The sequence below is a fragment of the Nuphar pumila genome, chromosome 16, assembly GCF_984573655.1.
Source record: "Nuphar pumila chromosome 16, dmNupPumi1.hap1.1, whole genome shotgun sequence".
Classification (NCBI taxonomy): Eukaryota; Viridiplantae; Streptophyta; class Magnoliopsida; order Nymphaeales; family Nymphaeaceae; genus Nuphar; species Nuphar pumila.
The window spans coordinates 84,479,909-84,496,074 of NC_143264.1; the positions used below are offsets into that span (position 1 = coordinate 84,479,909).

The 16,166-nt window shown below is 39.0% G+C and overlaps 1 protein-coding gene across 1 annotated transcript in view; it reads left to right on the forward strand.

The window, feature by feature from the left end:
- Window positions 1-1,792: 1,792 nt before the first annotated feature.
- The window catches only part of LOC149813927 (putative LRR receptor-like serine/threonine-protein kinase At1g05700), a 65,224-nt gene continuing 50,850 nt past the window's right edge, over window positions 1,793-16,166 (forward strand). Inside the window, exons 1-10 of the mRNA XM_089991367.1 lie at window positions 1,793-1,946; window positions 2,354-2,903; window positions 11,923-12,383; window positions 12,501-12,633; window positions 12,730-12,801; window positions 12,880-12,951; window positions 13,078-13,158; window positions 14,083-14,252; window positions 14,377-14,591; window positions 14,672-14,798. Of these exons, the coding sequence (XP_089847493.1) occupies window positions 1,877-1,946; window positions 2,354-2,903; window positions 11,923-12,383; window positions 12,501-12,633; window positions 12,730-12,801; window positions 12,880-12,951; window positions 13,078-13,158; window positions 14,083-14,252; window positions 14,377-14,591; window positions 14,672-14,798 (1,951 nt within the window). The 5' untranslated portion in view covers window positions 1,793-1,876. The remainder of the gene's footprint in view (window positions 1,947-2,353; window positions 2,904-11,922; window positions 12,384-12,500; window positions 12,634-12,729; window positions 12,802-12,879; window positions 12,952-13,077; window positions 13,159-14,082; window positions 14,253-14,376; window positions 14,592-14,671; window positions 14,799-16,166) is intronic.

Below are 16,166 nucleotides of genomic sequence, written 5' to 3' on the forward strand. Positions count from 1 at the left end.
GGTATGAAATATATCATATACCAACATTTCACAAAATGACAAAATACCATAATAACAGGTAACATGTACCATATTTCACATAGGGGTGGCAATCGGGTCGGGTCGGCGGGTCGGGTTGGTGGGTTAGAATACTTCAACACGAACACGACCCATTTATTAAGCGGGTTGGATGTGGCAAACACGAACACGACCCATTTATTAAGCGGGTTGGATGTGGCAAACACGAACACGACCCATTCATTAAACGGGTCGGGTCAACATGACACTATTACACGACACGATGACCCGTTCATTAAACAGGTCGACCCGATAACATAGACACAATAATCGACTCGAGTAACCCGCAACCCGATAACATAGACACGATAACTGACCCAAGTAACACGATAAGTTTATATATATATATATATATATATATATATATATATATGGGCTGCGGATTGATGGGTTCATGTAAACGGGTTGACCCGCTTGCCTAACCTGCTTATTAAACGAGTCAAACGGGTTGGCATACCCCTAACATGAACATGACTCGTTTAATAAACGGGTTAAGAGGGTCGACTTGTTTACGACACCAACCTGTTTAAGCCAAACCCTAATCCAGCTAAGAAGTGGGTTGGCGGGTCGGGTCAGATTTTGTCACCGCTAATTTCACATGCATCATTTAAAAAAACCATGAAACATAGATTTCTAAGCATGCAATTAATACTTATAAGTATGTTGCGTACTCTTAAACAAGAGAAATCAAAACATTCATTCGTGACCAAATGCGATTATGCATAGCATTTGTGTTTTATTATCCACGGAGTCATTGGTGAATGTTCTTTTAAATCATAAACTTTTATTAACAAGTTAACTTGTACAAAGAGACATGAAAACCTTGTACTTCAGGCTTTTTAAGCTAAAAGCTATTCCATGCACTAAAAAAAAGCTCAAAAGAAGTAACTAGGCGAAGGAGCACAAGCAAAAAGTTTGATATGTATTAAAATAAAAGAATTGAATAGATAATGTAGACGTACTGCTGCACGTCAACTCGTGAGAAAGGGATGCGCCAACGCAGTGATTATGATGAAAAATGACACGAGTTGACGTGCAACAATAACGCCCAAGACGACTGGGTCAAAGGCGTAAACGTCTACATCCACATTCATTCATAACAGCTCAATTTGAAAAGGACCGACAAACTTATCCAGTATCTATCAAAGCCTCAAAATTCAATTTTGGACGATACAAATCGTATCGGCAGAAATTCGATACGCTATAAAAATGATTCGCTAATTTTAAAAAAGTACTTGTTTTAATATTAATTTTAATAGGTGTCACGTAAAGATTGACAAGTAATAATTTTTTATGACAGGGCCGATATCAATACTCACAAGTAGTGACCGTGAAGTGTTTGACCACGACTGAGAGCGAACGTCGAGACTCATGGTTCATCCTGTTCGGCTAAAAAAATAATTCGGTCTCGGGAAAACCACCCTCGTATTTTTTTTTTAAAGGGAAGCGGCGGTTAAGCGGACCCCTACCATAACCACAGCCACGCGCCCAAGTGGGGGAAGGATTCGATCCTGGGCCTTCAGCTTAACACAGGACACCGGTTACCACATGGGATACCACCTCGGTGGTCCACCCTAGCATCTTTATCAAAATATACAACCCTCAAAATGTAACAAGAACACTAATAGATCGATGATAAACCGGACTTGTTGAGGTCTAATTTCCATCATTATCATTGACAGGGTGTACAAGAGAAATCCCGATCAAAATTCCAAGCATTTGTTTTTTTCAATTCAATTTTGTCGGGATTTTTTAAATTTAAAGGAACCCTAGAAAAGAGAGAGGGCATGGATCCGCCTTGATCTCAGAGACCAGAGCAATGCTTCCGGTGATCCTCTGCTCTCTCTTTTGGGGACTTCATCTATTTCTTGCCCGAGGGCAGCCTTCAGGTAAACTCTTGGAACCCCCGCCCCCCCTACAATTCTTTCTTGATGATGCGATGATTTGGGCAGGGGATCCAGGATTAGGTTTCGAGGGTAAGGTGTTTGTTGAAATGTATTCAATTCAGTGGAAGCATTTCCTGTCCTGGCTGTGCCAGTTCTGGATAAACCAAAGGAATTATATCCTATGACATGACCAACATGAAAGTCTGATTATGGATATATTTTCTTTGAGAAAAATAACAGGCTCCAGATATCCATAAACAATCAGACTCCAGTTTCTTCATTGATATTATTCTTTTGTACTCTGTTTTTTTCGTCAAATAATTTAAATTAAACCTGAAGGTGTATTAAGTTTGAAACATAGTTCGATCGAGTCCGTATGTTCTGAGCTTTTCTCATTAAAAAACGTGCAGGATTCATAAGCATCGACTGTGGCAGTCAGGAAGAGAGTTATGTGGATAATACCACCGGAATCACCTATGTGTCTGATTCCAAGTTTATGAAATTTGGGGAAAATGGAACTGTCTCCCTCTCCGACCCTTCTATGTACAAAAGGCCGAAACACCTCAAGCAATTTAGGAGTTTCCCAAAGGGAAAGAGGAATTGTTACAGGCTGCAGCCAGTCACTCCGGGAACCAAGTATTTAATTCGGACTTCATTCTTATATGGGAACTACGACGGATTGGACTCTTTCCCTCAGTTCGACTTGTATTTGGGAGTCACCTTTCTCAAAACAATCATTCCTTCAGAGTTAATTTGGAATGAGTATGAATTCATAGTTATGCCAACGAGGAGTTATTTGCATGTTTGCCTCTGCAAAACAAGTACTCGTTCACCTTTCATATCGGCCTTAGAGCTTCGGCCTATACTGGGGGATGCTATTTATCCTGTTGTTAATGGAACATTGGCTTTGCATACATTGGTTAGATCGGATCTCGGGTCACAGTTCCCAAGGTTCTCCAGGTGTGTTAGTTACTATGTGAAATGTTGTTTTTAGTTAAATTTGGTTGCATCCTTTAGGCTTCTTTAGGTATGTTTGTTTGGTTCTCCAGATTGGATATAGTCTATTCTCTAACAACTACGTCCAACGTTAGTTTCAGTTGGACAAGAAGTCGTGTTTCAAGCGTTTGCTTTTTATGTTGTGCCGACAACTTGGATACTTATGAATAATGGGTTGGATAACTTTGTTTTGAATAGACTATATATCCATCCAATCATATGAGTGTTTTAACATGTTTATTATGGATTTCAACTTCAGATATGGATCTCAGATTGGATCTAAAAACTTTAAAAATATTTAAAATTTAAATAATTTGAGAATAAATAAGAATTGATAAATTTTTAATATATAAATGCATTAATGATTGTCATATTGGATCTAATTATGAAAGTTTATCGAAAAGTTGAGGATTTTATCCTCAAATATGGATCTCGAATTGGATCCAAGTCCAAAAAAAATATTTAAATTTTAGGTAATCTGAAAAAATAAGAATTTATATTTTGTATATACAAATGAAAAACTATAAATAAATCATGAAACCTTAAAATGCAAGAAATAAATCATAAATAAATAAATAAAATCATAAACTATAGGAAAAGTAAACCATAAGTAAAAAAAACTATAAATAAACTATAAAATTATATATAAAAAGCCTTATTGAAAGAAGATAAAATAAACAACTCTTTTACAAGAAAAGCCTTAATCAAATTGAGTATCAAAAGTCCTAATTAAAGAAATTTTATTCAAAACCCTAATCAAAGAAAATAAGTCCTAATCAAATTAAATATCTAAAACTTTAATTGAAGATATTTGATTCAAAGCCCCGATCAAATCAAAGGAAAATCCTAATAAAATTAACTAACAAAAGCTTTTATAAAATTAAATAACAAAAGCCCTAATTAAATATATATGATTGAAAGCCCAAAAAAAACTAATCAATGACATTCAAAGAAAACCCCTTAATCATTAAAATAAAAGAAAAACTCATAATTAATAAAAATAAAATAAAATAAAATTATTAAAAAACCTAATAAAAAATCAAAGAAAAAAACCCTCAGAAAAAGAAAAAGAACAAATAGAGAAAGAAACTGAGAAAGAAAAAAAGTAGAAAAAGAAAAGAGGGAAGCAAAAAGAAGGGAAAGAAACAAGAAAAGAAGAGAAAGAGAATTGGAGTTAGACACCATACCAGGCCAACCCATTATGTTTTTTTTTTAACATGGAAAAACCGCGGCTATAGTTTGAACATTCTGTTATAGGCTGAAAGGTATCACCTTGACTCCATATTGATGTCCGTATTGACAGTGTAAAACTCTTACTAATACTTCGAATTCGAATTCTCGACTTAAGTTGGAAGCCTTAAGCTTACTTATTAGAGCCCTTGCGAGTACCGAGGCCAGATCAGGTGCAATCACACTGCACAAATGCAATGTGATCCTGCAACCGATCACCCTCATTTGCTGGTGTGCAGCCTGTCAAATCATAATGAAGGGTGATCGGTGGGACATTAAACAAACTCCATGTGATTGCACTTGATCTCAATTCGTCATCTATCCTATTCCTGCTCCTTACTTTCATATTTTCAACATTTTCACTCTTTTTAGATTTGTGCAAGATAAGGATAAATGGTAGGGCTCCAAATCCCATTTCCGCACGTTGTGAGAGTGCAATCCAGTACTCGGGCGAATGAGTGAGAACAATTGCGCCCCATCCCTGTCCAACATACAGACTTTATTAGGGGTGTAACCGGGTTAGCTATACTCTGTCCGAACAGATTTTAGTGTATATTTAGACACGTTGATAAACTTAGAATTAATATGCATTGCATTTTAATAATTTAAACTTTAATTCATCTGTGCATGTACTTTTCATAGCCCTTTTGCAGTGGCGGAGCTAGGAACCTAAACTAGGGTGGGCACAAATACATGGTAAGAAACCAAGTCAAAACCCTAAATCCTAATAAACATCATTCATAAATAAGCTAATTGAAAAAAAAAAACTAAAATTCTAAACAAAACCAAGCTTGTATTCCTCGAATCTTGTTTAATGTTGATTGAAAAAAAAGATTGACAAAAATACCTACTTAAATATTCATGTCATATAAAAAACCAAAACAACCCAAAAATACAACCGATAACCAAAATCATGCATTCATTAATGAAATCATGTTTAATGATAATTGAAAAGAGAAAAGAAGACGAAAAGCTCAAAAACCACAATTAAACATTTACATCATTTGAAAATATCCAAATAAACACCCTAATTCCTAAAAAATTCATAGATTTATGCTCATAGAAAAAAAAAACTAATGTTCCAACCAAAATAAAGTATTCTTTTAATGGCTAATGCTTATTAAAAAAACAGAAAAAACTTTAAAACCTAAATTAAATATTTATGCTATTTAAAAATAAACTAAATAAAAAACCTAAACCCTAACAAACATCATGCATTATGCTGATTCAAAAATGGCCCAGGTTCTATAGGGAAAATGTTAGATGCACTCCCAGCTGCATTAGTAGCATCACCAACGGCAATTCCAATATTTGCCTTCTTCAGAGCTGGAGCAACATTCTTGCAGTTTCCTCACGACTTCATACTTGTGCTCTATCAGGTTCTTAAATCGGTATCATGTCACAAGAGGCACATTTCACAGGAACCCTTAAAGTCCTTTTTTTCTATTTTCAGGATAATTTTTATCACAACCATCACAAGGAACAAATTAACTCAAGTTGTTGATTCTGCAACTGCGATAAGAACTGATCTATGCAGAATGAGAAAAGAAAAACCCTAGAAGAACCAAAATTAGGCATCAACAACCAGAAATTTTGAAAATCAGAAGGGCAAAAGGGAGTTTCATTGAGAATGGATAGCGAGAAAATAATGGACTTTCTGCATAATCGTGCCCTGAGAGAGAGAGAAGAGTTGGGGAAACGGTGTAAAAGAGGTCAGGTAGTCTGGTCAGGGTGGGCACTACTCGCCATGACCCCCCCCCCCCCCCCCCCCCCCCCATATCGGGGAATTTTTCAGGTCAGGGTGGGCACGTGCCTGCCTACCCTGGCCACTATGTGGCTATGCCACTGATTCTGGGGTGGGCGACCGCCCACCCATGCCCACCCCTGGCTCCGCCACTGCCCTTTTGCGGTGAAAATTATAAGATTGATCTGAATCCCAGAATAATACTTGAAAACTCATTGAATTTGATATATTTTGAATATGATATATAGTTGGTTTTTTTTATTTCAACTTAAAATGTTTGGTTAGCGTGAATGTATAATCATCTTAATAAACAATTGTTTTTATTATTTTATATATTTTTTATTGTCTAATAAATAGGTTTAGAATACCAATCATATCAAGACCTGAGCTAAAACCTGGACCCATTAACCTATGTGGGTCTACTTTTTTCATTCATATCCAAACCTAAATTCGACATGAATCAAAACTGGTCTACTAAGGACCTGACCCGGTTATACCTGACCCAATATATACTCAAACCAGTTAACCCATATGGGTTCACAATTTCTAATTGTACCCAAATCTGAATTAGATTGGGTTGGGTTTGAACCTTACTTTTAGACCTAATTCAGAATCGGGACTCTGATTAAAACCCAGTTACACCCCTACACTTTATTAAAGAAAAAGCACTCAATATCCCATGCCGATTCTTCGAAATGGGGCTTGTGCAGAGTAGAGCTTTACTGAGTGAAAAATGCATTGAATGTGAGAACACGCAGTATGTGTTGGCTTGATCAGTGATGTGCGATAGTAGCATGGCACACAATAGGTAATCGTATCGTCGTTAGTGCATCATTGTATGGCAACACAGATGTTGAGCAATGTTTTGTTAAGTAGTGCCAACAAATCAGAGGATGCTGCTTTTAGAGATTTAGTAAATGACCTCTCAGCTTGTAGGAATTCTCACACGCAGCGGTTGGTCTTATGGGGGTGCATGTGGGTTAGGGCTAATTCTTTCAGGGATCACATTAGGTGATTCCAACCGAGTATGGTGACTAGGGACTAGGCGAGTGAATGCCTAAGTGTCAGCTAATAAGTTTAGGTGGTACTCTTCATTATAGTGTTCAATTATCAACTGGTCTTCGAACCGGAGGTCGCAGGGACTTGTTCCTTGAATGGCGATGTTTGGTATAGTGTGTGCATGGAGTTGCAATACGCTTTAAGGCATGCAAGTCTAAGGCAATATTTGTACCCCTTTTCGGAAGTGATAGCTAGTTGGTATGGGACGGTTATGCACTAAGTGGCATGGACTAGATAGAATATGTATTTAAAAATGTGCTTGATCAGCTTTTGTTAGGCAGCTGAGCACGGGGTGGTGCGTAGGGCTAATGAAATTATTCAACACATGAAAAAGTGTTAGTGCACAGCCTTTGCACGTTAGGCTGGGCAGTCTGGCGCATCACGGGTTTGCAAAATATTCTATGTTCATGACAAATTAGTTGTGAGTGAGCGACTAGAAGGCTTGCGGCGGTAAGGAAGGACAGTCACATCACACTGGCCTATTGAGAAAAATAGGCATGTGACAAATTAGTATCATAACAGAAAGATTCACAAAGAGCTTGTTGTTCATTGTGTATGATATTGAAGAGGACAATGATTGTTTATCTTGGTTATACAAATTTGCACAGATGTAGTGTGGTTGGCCGAGCATAGAAGCAAGATATTGACAAGATATTATGGGACATCTTGACCATGGTAAGTGGAAGTGCAAGGTTATTGTTATGTTGGCTAAGAAAATACAAATAAGCCAAAGATTCCTACCAGTTGTGCATTAAGCTCATTGGTGGACACTACAAGAAAAATGTTAATTAGTGACAGAAATTTGCGATGGATTTTTTTCGTCGCAAATTTGTGACAGATTAGCTAGAGAAAACTTTCTTCATGAATCCGTCGCTAAGTAGCGACGGATTAGCGATGAAAGTTTTCTCTAGCTAATCCGTCGCTAATTAGCGACGGATTAACGACAACAATTGTTTCGTCGCTAATTCTCAATACAAGAAAAACATTTTAGAGAGGGAATTTTTCTGTCACTAATTAGCGACGGATTAGCGACGAAAAAATTCCCTCGCTAATTTTCGATTTAAACCGAGCGCGAAATTTTTCCTCTCTCCCCGTTCAAAATTTAAATCGATCATGCTCGATTTAAACCAACTTCTTCGGAGGACGGCGAGGAGAGCGCATTGGAGAGCATGTACATGAGAGTGGAGGACGGCGACGCCGGAGGACGGTCGGCGATCGTTGGAGGACGTCGGCGCCGGTTCACGGAGGACGACGATGCCGGTTCACGGAGGACGACGACGCCGGTTCACGGAGGACGGCGATGCTGGTTCACGAAGGAGGACGGCGACGCCGGTTCACAGAAGATGACGGCGCCGGTTCATGGAGGACGGCGACGCCGGAGCGCACCGGTTCACGGAGGACGGCGACGCCGAAGGACGGTCGACGATCGCTGGAGGACGTCGGCGCCGGTTCACGGAGGACGACGACGCCGGTTCACGGAGGACGACGACTCCGGTTCACGGAGGACGGCGACGCTGGTTCACGGAGGATGACAACACTCATTCACGGAGGACGGCGATGCCGAAGAGCACCGGTTCACGGAGGACGATACAAGTCCGACGACAAGGCAGAGCGATCATTCTGTGCAATGCCTGTCAGGTGCGGTATAAGTCCGGCTTATTGCTGCCGGAATACCGCCCGACAGGGATCATTTTTTTTTTTTAAATTTAGCGACGAATTAGCGACGGATAATGTCTGTCGCTAATCTGTCGCAAATTAGCGACGGAATTAACGACAGATAAGTTTTCCCGCTAATTAGCGAGCAAAAATTCGCGATGGCCTCTATCCATCTCTAATCCGTCGCTAAACAGTTTAGCAACGGCTTAGCGACTGATTAACGATGGATATAAGCCGTCGCTAATCCACGATTTTCTTGTAGTGGGAGCTCGACGTTTGCCTTATGCATGTAGAGAATACACGTTGGATTCGACTAGATGGATTTACACCTTTGAGTATGAGAGACTCAACTAAACTTTTATATTCTCTCCCAAGATTGTGGGTTGGTAGAGTGTCCATGTTGAATAGAATGTTCATTGTTTTGGTCCCTTAAGTTTGTGGTTCCTCTATAGATTGCGTATGTGAAAGAGTTGTTGTTTGTGCCTCGTTAGTTTGGTTCCTGTAAGAATATTTTGCTAACTCTATGAGAGAGTTAGAACATGTTGGCTCTGGATGAGAGTTGCAGCATTGGGCCAAGGTGCCCTTGTGAAGACGAGTGCCCAAGAAGACGCTTTGAAGGACCACTTGTACTATAAAAAAAACATCAATTAGAGATGGCAATTTATGACGGAAATAATTCATCGTAATTTTGTGATGGATTAGCGAGAGAAAATGTGCCATTCTTAAAATTTGATTTAGTTGCGGGATTTGCGACGGAACAATTCCATCGCCAACTCCATTGCTAAGTAGCGACGGAATTACATCTATCGCAAACTATGTCGCAACTTAACGATGGAATAACGATGGCTTTTTCCCATCGCTACTCTGTCGCTGATTAGTGATGGTGTTTACGACGAAATATTTCTATCGTGAATCCGTCGCTATGTAGCATCGGTGTTGGCGACAGAATTGTTCTATCGTGAATCCGTCAGTAAGTTTTGATGTAAAACGTTCATCTAGGGCACAAAATTAACTCTGCTATCTCTCTCTCTCACCCGCGTTGCTCATCCCGGCCACCTACCTCTCTCTGGCGACTGCCTCGACCACCTACCACCCTCCGATGATCGCCCCACCCACCTCTCACCCTCCGGCGACTGCCCCAGCCACCTCCTCCTTCCTGTGTCTGGCAGACACCCCGACGACCCTGAGAACCCCCCCTCTCTATGTCTCTTCTTATTTCCCCATCGGCCATCGACAACTAGAACCGCCAACGACTGCGTCGATGATCTCCCCATTGTTGTCCCTCTCTTACCTTGCTCTCCAGGAGGCTCCCTCGGTCGACGACCTTTTTTCCCCGACGACACCTCCCCCTTCGGCTCAGGTAACCCCTGACTCCCCTCTCTCTTTCCGTTGCATCGCCGTCCATTTTATTTTTCGCCATAGAGGGGTGAAGCCTCTTTGTCTTACGACATGCAAGGGAAGGGCTCGGCCCCCTCCCTGTATTTTTTTCGCCAGGGAGGGGCTGAGCCCCCTTCCTGTCTCCTGACTTACAGGTTGCGCTGGAGGGGCTTGGCCCCTCCCTTTTTTTACGACAGAGAGGGGTCGAGCCTTCTCCCTATCTTTCTATCTTACGGGATGCACGGGAGGTGTAGTCTGCACATAGAGTTGCAATATGCTTTAAGGCATGCAAGGCTAAGGCAAAGTTTGTGTTTTTTTTCGAAAGTGATAGCTGGTATGAGACAATTATGCACTAAGTGACATGAACTAGATAGAATATGCATTTGAAAATGTGTTTGATCAACTTTCGGTAGATAGCTACACACAGGGTGGTGTGCATGGCCAATGAAATGATTCAGTACATGAAAAAGTATTGGTGCGCGACCTTTGGACATTATGCTGGCCAAATTGGATAATCCGACATGTCACTGGTTTGTGAAACATTTTATGCCCATGATAAATTAGTTGCGAGTGAGCGACTGAAAGGGTTGTGACAGTAAGGAATGACCATCGGGCCGTATTGGCCTATTGAGAAAAATAAGCCCATGACATCAATGAGCTGTATAAAAATACTTTTAAGATAATGCTAAATAACAAGAATGCATTAGCCTTACATGATTTCACAAGTCTGACACGAACAACCACAACCATTTTATATGAAATGAAAGTTAAATGCACTGCCCGACTCCCCCATCCAAGTTTTACAAACTGCATGACATGTTCACTGTTGGGATCGCCCACTAGGCCAGTGGGGGTGGTGTATCCATATCTTTCAGAGATGGGCCATGTACAGTAAGGTGGTCGTGGGGCCTCACCCAGGGTTTTTCTCGCTTGGATGAAGGTTCCTCATCATAAAACAGAGAATGGCCCTCTTGGAATTTATTTATTTTATTTATAAGGCATTTTTTGGTGGTGATGCGGAATATGCAGTGCCACTACAGCTACCCATTCATGATGCAACACCATATTATGTGAACACTTATTTATTGTTTACTTATGTATGTAAATTTAAGCACATTTTATAAAGAGGGATCTTGATTGGATCATTACTATTTTAATTATAATAAAGAAGAAAAGAAGATTAGTGAGTATGGGTGGGCGATGACAAGGGATAATGGTGGTGATAAATGATGGTAGTGTAATATCTTAATTTTAATTATAATAATTTTATTTTAATTTTTTTACAAAAACAAAATATTTTTAATTATAAGACAAATCTTGCTTCAATTATATTCTGACCCGTCAGGTCAATACAATATTAAAGTAAAGAGTTATACAAAAACAAGATGACTTATTTAACCAAAATCTTAAATTTTAAATAAGGTGAATGCATTTTTTACTACTTAAATATTAAAATATTTTTACATTTAAAAGATAAATTAAAGTTAAAGATATTTGTTTTTCAACAAATAAAAAATCATCTCGCTTTGATCCTAAATAAGGTGTTATGGTCAAACCAATTTAACCTATCATAATCAATGTACGAATTTAAAATGTAAAAAACCAAAATTCCTAAATCCTTGTCCTCTTAAAAAACCTAACAAACCGTCTAAAATCAATATCTTAAAAAACCCTACAAACCATCTAAAATCAATACCACAAATTAAATGAAGAACCATATGCGATGTTTGTGAATATATTATGAAATACCATTATTTTTTAAGGGTAATAGAGTCATTTTCATTTTTTTTTCCTTCGACGATGTCAGTAGTACCATTACATATCATTATGAATTTATCTTATCTTTTCTTATGAAATACCATTATTAATTTATGGTGAATGGGCTTATCTGTGTGTGAACTATGGTTGTGTATCCAGGTACCCAGATGATGCTTTTGATCGTTTTTGGATCTCTCCTGCACCCTTCTCCCCTATTAGCACCTCACTCTCTGTTTCTTCTGCAACTGATGCGTATATGCCACCATCAGTCGTGATGCAAACTGCTGATGTCAATCCAAACTCCAGTAGAGGAATACGCTTTGCAGAATTACCTCAAGATGCCTATTTGTACATGTGCATACATTTTGCAGAATTACAAGAACTCAAGGCCAACGAAACCAGAGAATTTGACATCACATTGGATTCCAGACATTGGTACGGACCCATGACACCTTCATATCTAAATGCTACAACTGTGTGCTCCACCAACATCTACAAATCTCAGAACAACAGTGTACAGCTTAATCCAACCGAAAGATCTACGCTTTCTCCAATCGTAAACGCCATTGAACTTTATACTGTAACGCAATTATCCAGTTATCTGACCGATGATGCAGATGGTGCGTAGAGTTTGAGTTATGAATGTGATTCACACTACACTTTTTCATGAAAGCAAAATGTAAGAAGTACGTCTAGGACCCAATATTTTGCTAAAATATTCGTTAATGAATGTGCAGCCAGCTCTCTTATGGATATTATGAACAAGTATCAAATCACTAAGGCCTGGACAGGAGATCCTTGTTTACCTTTTGGCTATGCTTGGGAAGGGTTGGTTTGCAGCAATGATACATCCCCAAGGATTACTTCACTGTATGCTTGCCTATACGAAACTATAAGCAGTTTCACAAGTGCAATGTCTTTGTTTATATGAAGCATGAACTGATGGTGGCTAATTGATTTCTGCAGGGATTTATCAAACAGTGGATTAAGTGGTCAGATCCCCAAAAGTTTGGTCAATCTTACCGCCATTGTTAGTTTGTGAGTAAAACATCTAATCTTCAGGCATTCTATTTTCACCTATTAAATGGCTAAAATTCCCTGCTTTTGTGTTCCTAGAAATTTGGCAGGAAACAACCTGACGGGCAGCATACCGGACTTTCTTGCTAATCTACCAGGGTTGAGCGAGTTGTAAGTTTGCTTCTTCCTTTTCTTTTCTTTTTGGCGGTATCTGATACAGTTCCATTTGAGAGCTAATTTAGACTCATTTCTTTACATGCTCGGTTTACTAACCCTTGTTGCCTTCTTAATATCCAGAAATTTGTCAGATAATAATCTCAATGGTCCAGTGCCTGATGCTCTTCTCCGTAAAATGGAAAGTGGAAGCCTTACATTAAGGTTATTCTCTTCACAACTTTCCAAGTTGTTGCTATGATCGGGAATTGGTCTATAGTTCTCACAGGGCAGTTTATTTGGCCTGAAAGATAGTTCAGAAATACATGTTGATGACACAGAGACTTGCTTCTTCTTTTTTGCATCTAATGCATTTTCTTAGGTACTCTCTCGTGTTCTATTACATTGAGTCCTCCAATCTGATGTTCGACCCTGCAAACAGCAATACAGTGGCGGAGGGAGAGAGAGAGAGGCAAAACAGGATTAGAGTCCACCCCTGTTCCTTTCTTTTATTATCCTTATCGAGAGATTTACAATAACTAATTGAAAGATGAAGGGTGAGATGAGAGTTGTTATTAGAGAGAGCACATCGTCACTCATGGCTTCCCAGCCATGCTACACAAGAAGGAAACAAGAGAGGTTTGTCGCAGCGGAAAAAGTGTCAGACGAGGGGAATTTTGGTGACCAGTTAACCATGGTGAATGGTTAACCGTGGTTGAACTAACAGCTGTTGACAGAAGAATCAATTTGTAATAATGGCAAGAAATGCGGGAACCGATTGCAATAAGGCAGGGACTACTGCACAAGTTGACTTTTTTGCAGAAGAAAACTTTTTTTAATTTGCTTCATTCCTAATGAAAGTGGGCCTATTTACAGCTTGGAAACAGCTATGCAAGGCCTTGTGGGGCTTGCACATTAAGGCTTGTTTGTTTCATTCTCATGTAAATGAAAGGTTTTCTATGGGAATGGGCATTGATTCTCAACACATCAGGGTGTGGGGGGAACTTTCTCATCATAACGATTTGATTTTTTTTCAAAGGATTACATCCTCTTCTATGTTTGATTTCCCCACACCCCCACCCTCTTCTATGTTTGATTTCTTTTATTTCATTACTTTGTCTCGTCTCTTGGATCTCTACTTGGGTGCAGTATTTCGGGCAACGCAGAGCTTTGCTCATCGGGTGTCTGCGACGTCCATCATCGGAAGAAAAACAGTAAGAGTATCATTATTGGCACGAGTGTGTCAGCAGCTTTAGTATCATTCTTCTTGGTAGCCTCTCTAATTATTGCTGTAAAGTACAAGAAAAGAAATGTAGCTCGTAAGTGCTTCATTTTCAAATTGCCACACTGGCATTAAATTTATTTCCTCTAATTACGTACACTTCTATGGTCATACTCTGCTTTACAACTTCCATCTTCCTTTTATGGTTTTTGCATGTGAAGAACCAACTTTAGGCCGAAAGGGAGTAGACAAGTCCAACAGTTGTCAAGTATTCACATACTCAGAAGTTGTTCAGATGACCAAAAAATTTAGTCAGAAAATAGGTGAAGGAGGTTATGGCCCTGTTTTCTATGGGCGTTTACATGATCATCAGGATGTGGCTGTTAAAATTCTTTCTGATGCATCCAGGCAAGGCTCCAAGGAATTCTACACTGAGGTGATGGCTGCATCGTCTTCTATTTGCTGTTTATGAAGTTCTGTCATCAAATGAGTGATATCAAGCAGCTTCTTTTGTAGATTGATCTGCTATCAAGAATTCACCACAGAAATCTTGTATCATTTTTTGGATACTGTGATGAAGGTGAAAACATGATTTTGATCTATGAGTACATTCCACGAGGAAATCTTCGAGAAGCTTTATCAGGTAAGCACATCATGCACCTTAATCTTTGTCATTTGCTTTATTTTAGTGTGTAGTTCGTTTCCATGATGCTATCAAGAAAACATACATCACGCAAGCCAACAACACCGATGGATCTTGTATTTGAAATCCCTTCAGAATTGGATGTCCTTAGGAATTAGATCTATCTTTTGGACATTTGATTCTGTATTGTGGTCTTACAATCACCTCTGTCCTAATGCTACAATATGACATGGAGACTGCTGGCAGATGTTATTAGCTTTTTGATGCCTCATGGATAAATTCAAACCCCCGGAGCAAACTCTTACATCATTGCACTTGTTTGAAAGGAGTGAAGGAACAGTATGCTATATTATACGGCCATTTTTACGGAACTAAGTTCAGAGTAATGGGAAAAGAATTCCAAAGAAAAGTACGAGTATACATGTGATGGTAGTCAACATAAAATATCTAAATAGACTTGAGAATTAGACTGAATATGGCAAATATCACACTCATTTATTGGCTTTTGTCTAGCTGTTAGAATTTACATGGTCCACATTGGATTATGTGCCCAGATATTTTGAGCATTTTGCTTGCAAGTGACATGTCTTGGGCACTTTTTTCTTTTAGCTCTTTTTCAACATTCATTGCTAATATAGTCTTGTACAATATCAACAATCCAGATGTCATGACAGTCCTTGAAACGCTTTTAGTGGTCAACTTCTCTAGCCGAACTTGATGACACTATGTTCATGTCAACCATAGTCATAAATATCGGCGAGATATTTTTTTCTTGAAAGAAAAATATTTCATTGATTTAATTAGAATCTAAAAATTACATTGGGAAGTGATGAGAAGTCACTAAATAGTACTAAGCCATAAGAAATGGGATGAGATGGTGATTACAATAGAAGATGCTCACCCATCTCATAGCCAACAAGATGGAGATTACACTAGAACACTACACATCTTGAGGAGGACCTTGGAGTTCACATTTAGCATCTCAATTTCAGTCCTTTTAAGCCTTCTCACCTTTTTATTGCTCTCGAATACTAACTTGATAGGTGATATGTTTAACTTGATAGGTGATATAATTGAAAAACTAAATTTCAACCGTTAAAATAAGACATTTTGAAAATCACTTTCATTAAATATCACCCAATTTTATCGCACTTTTTTCTATAAAGGCAACAATAAGATGCAAAATACGTCTATGCAATATGCATTAAATGCTGTAAAGCATTGAATGCTGGCATGCCCACTTGGAGAAGGACCCACCTTTTATAATCTGAGGGTCATCCCTCCTCCACTTCCTTCGATATGGGGCTATTCTAGTAGTCCCATTGAAGTGGTGGTATGGTATAATGCAATTAAATACCCCATTGAATT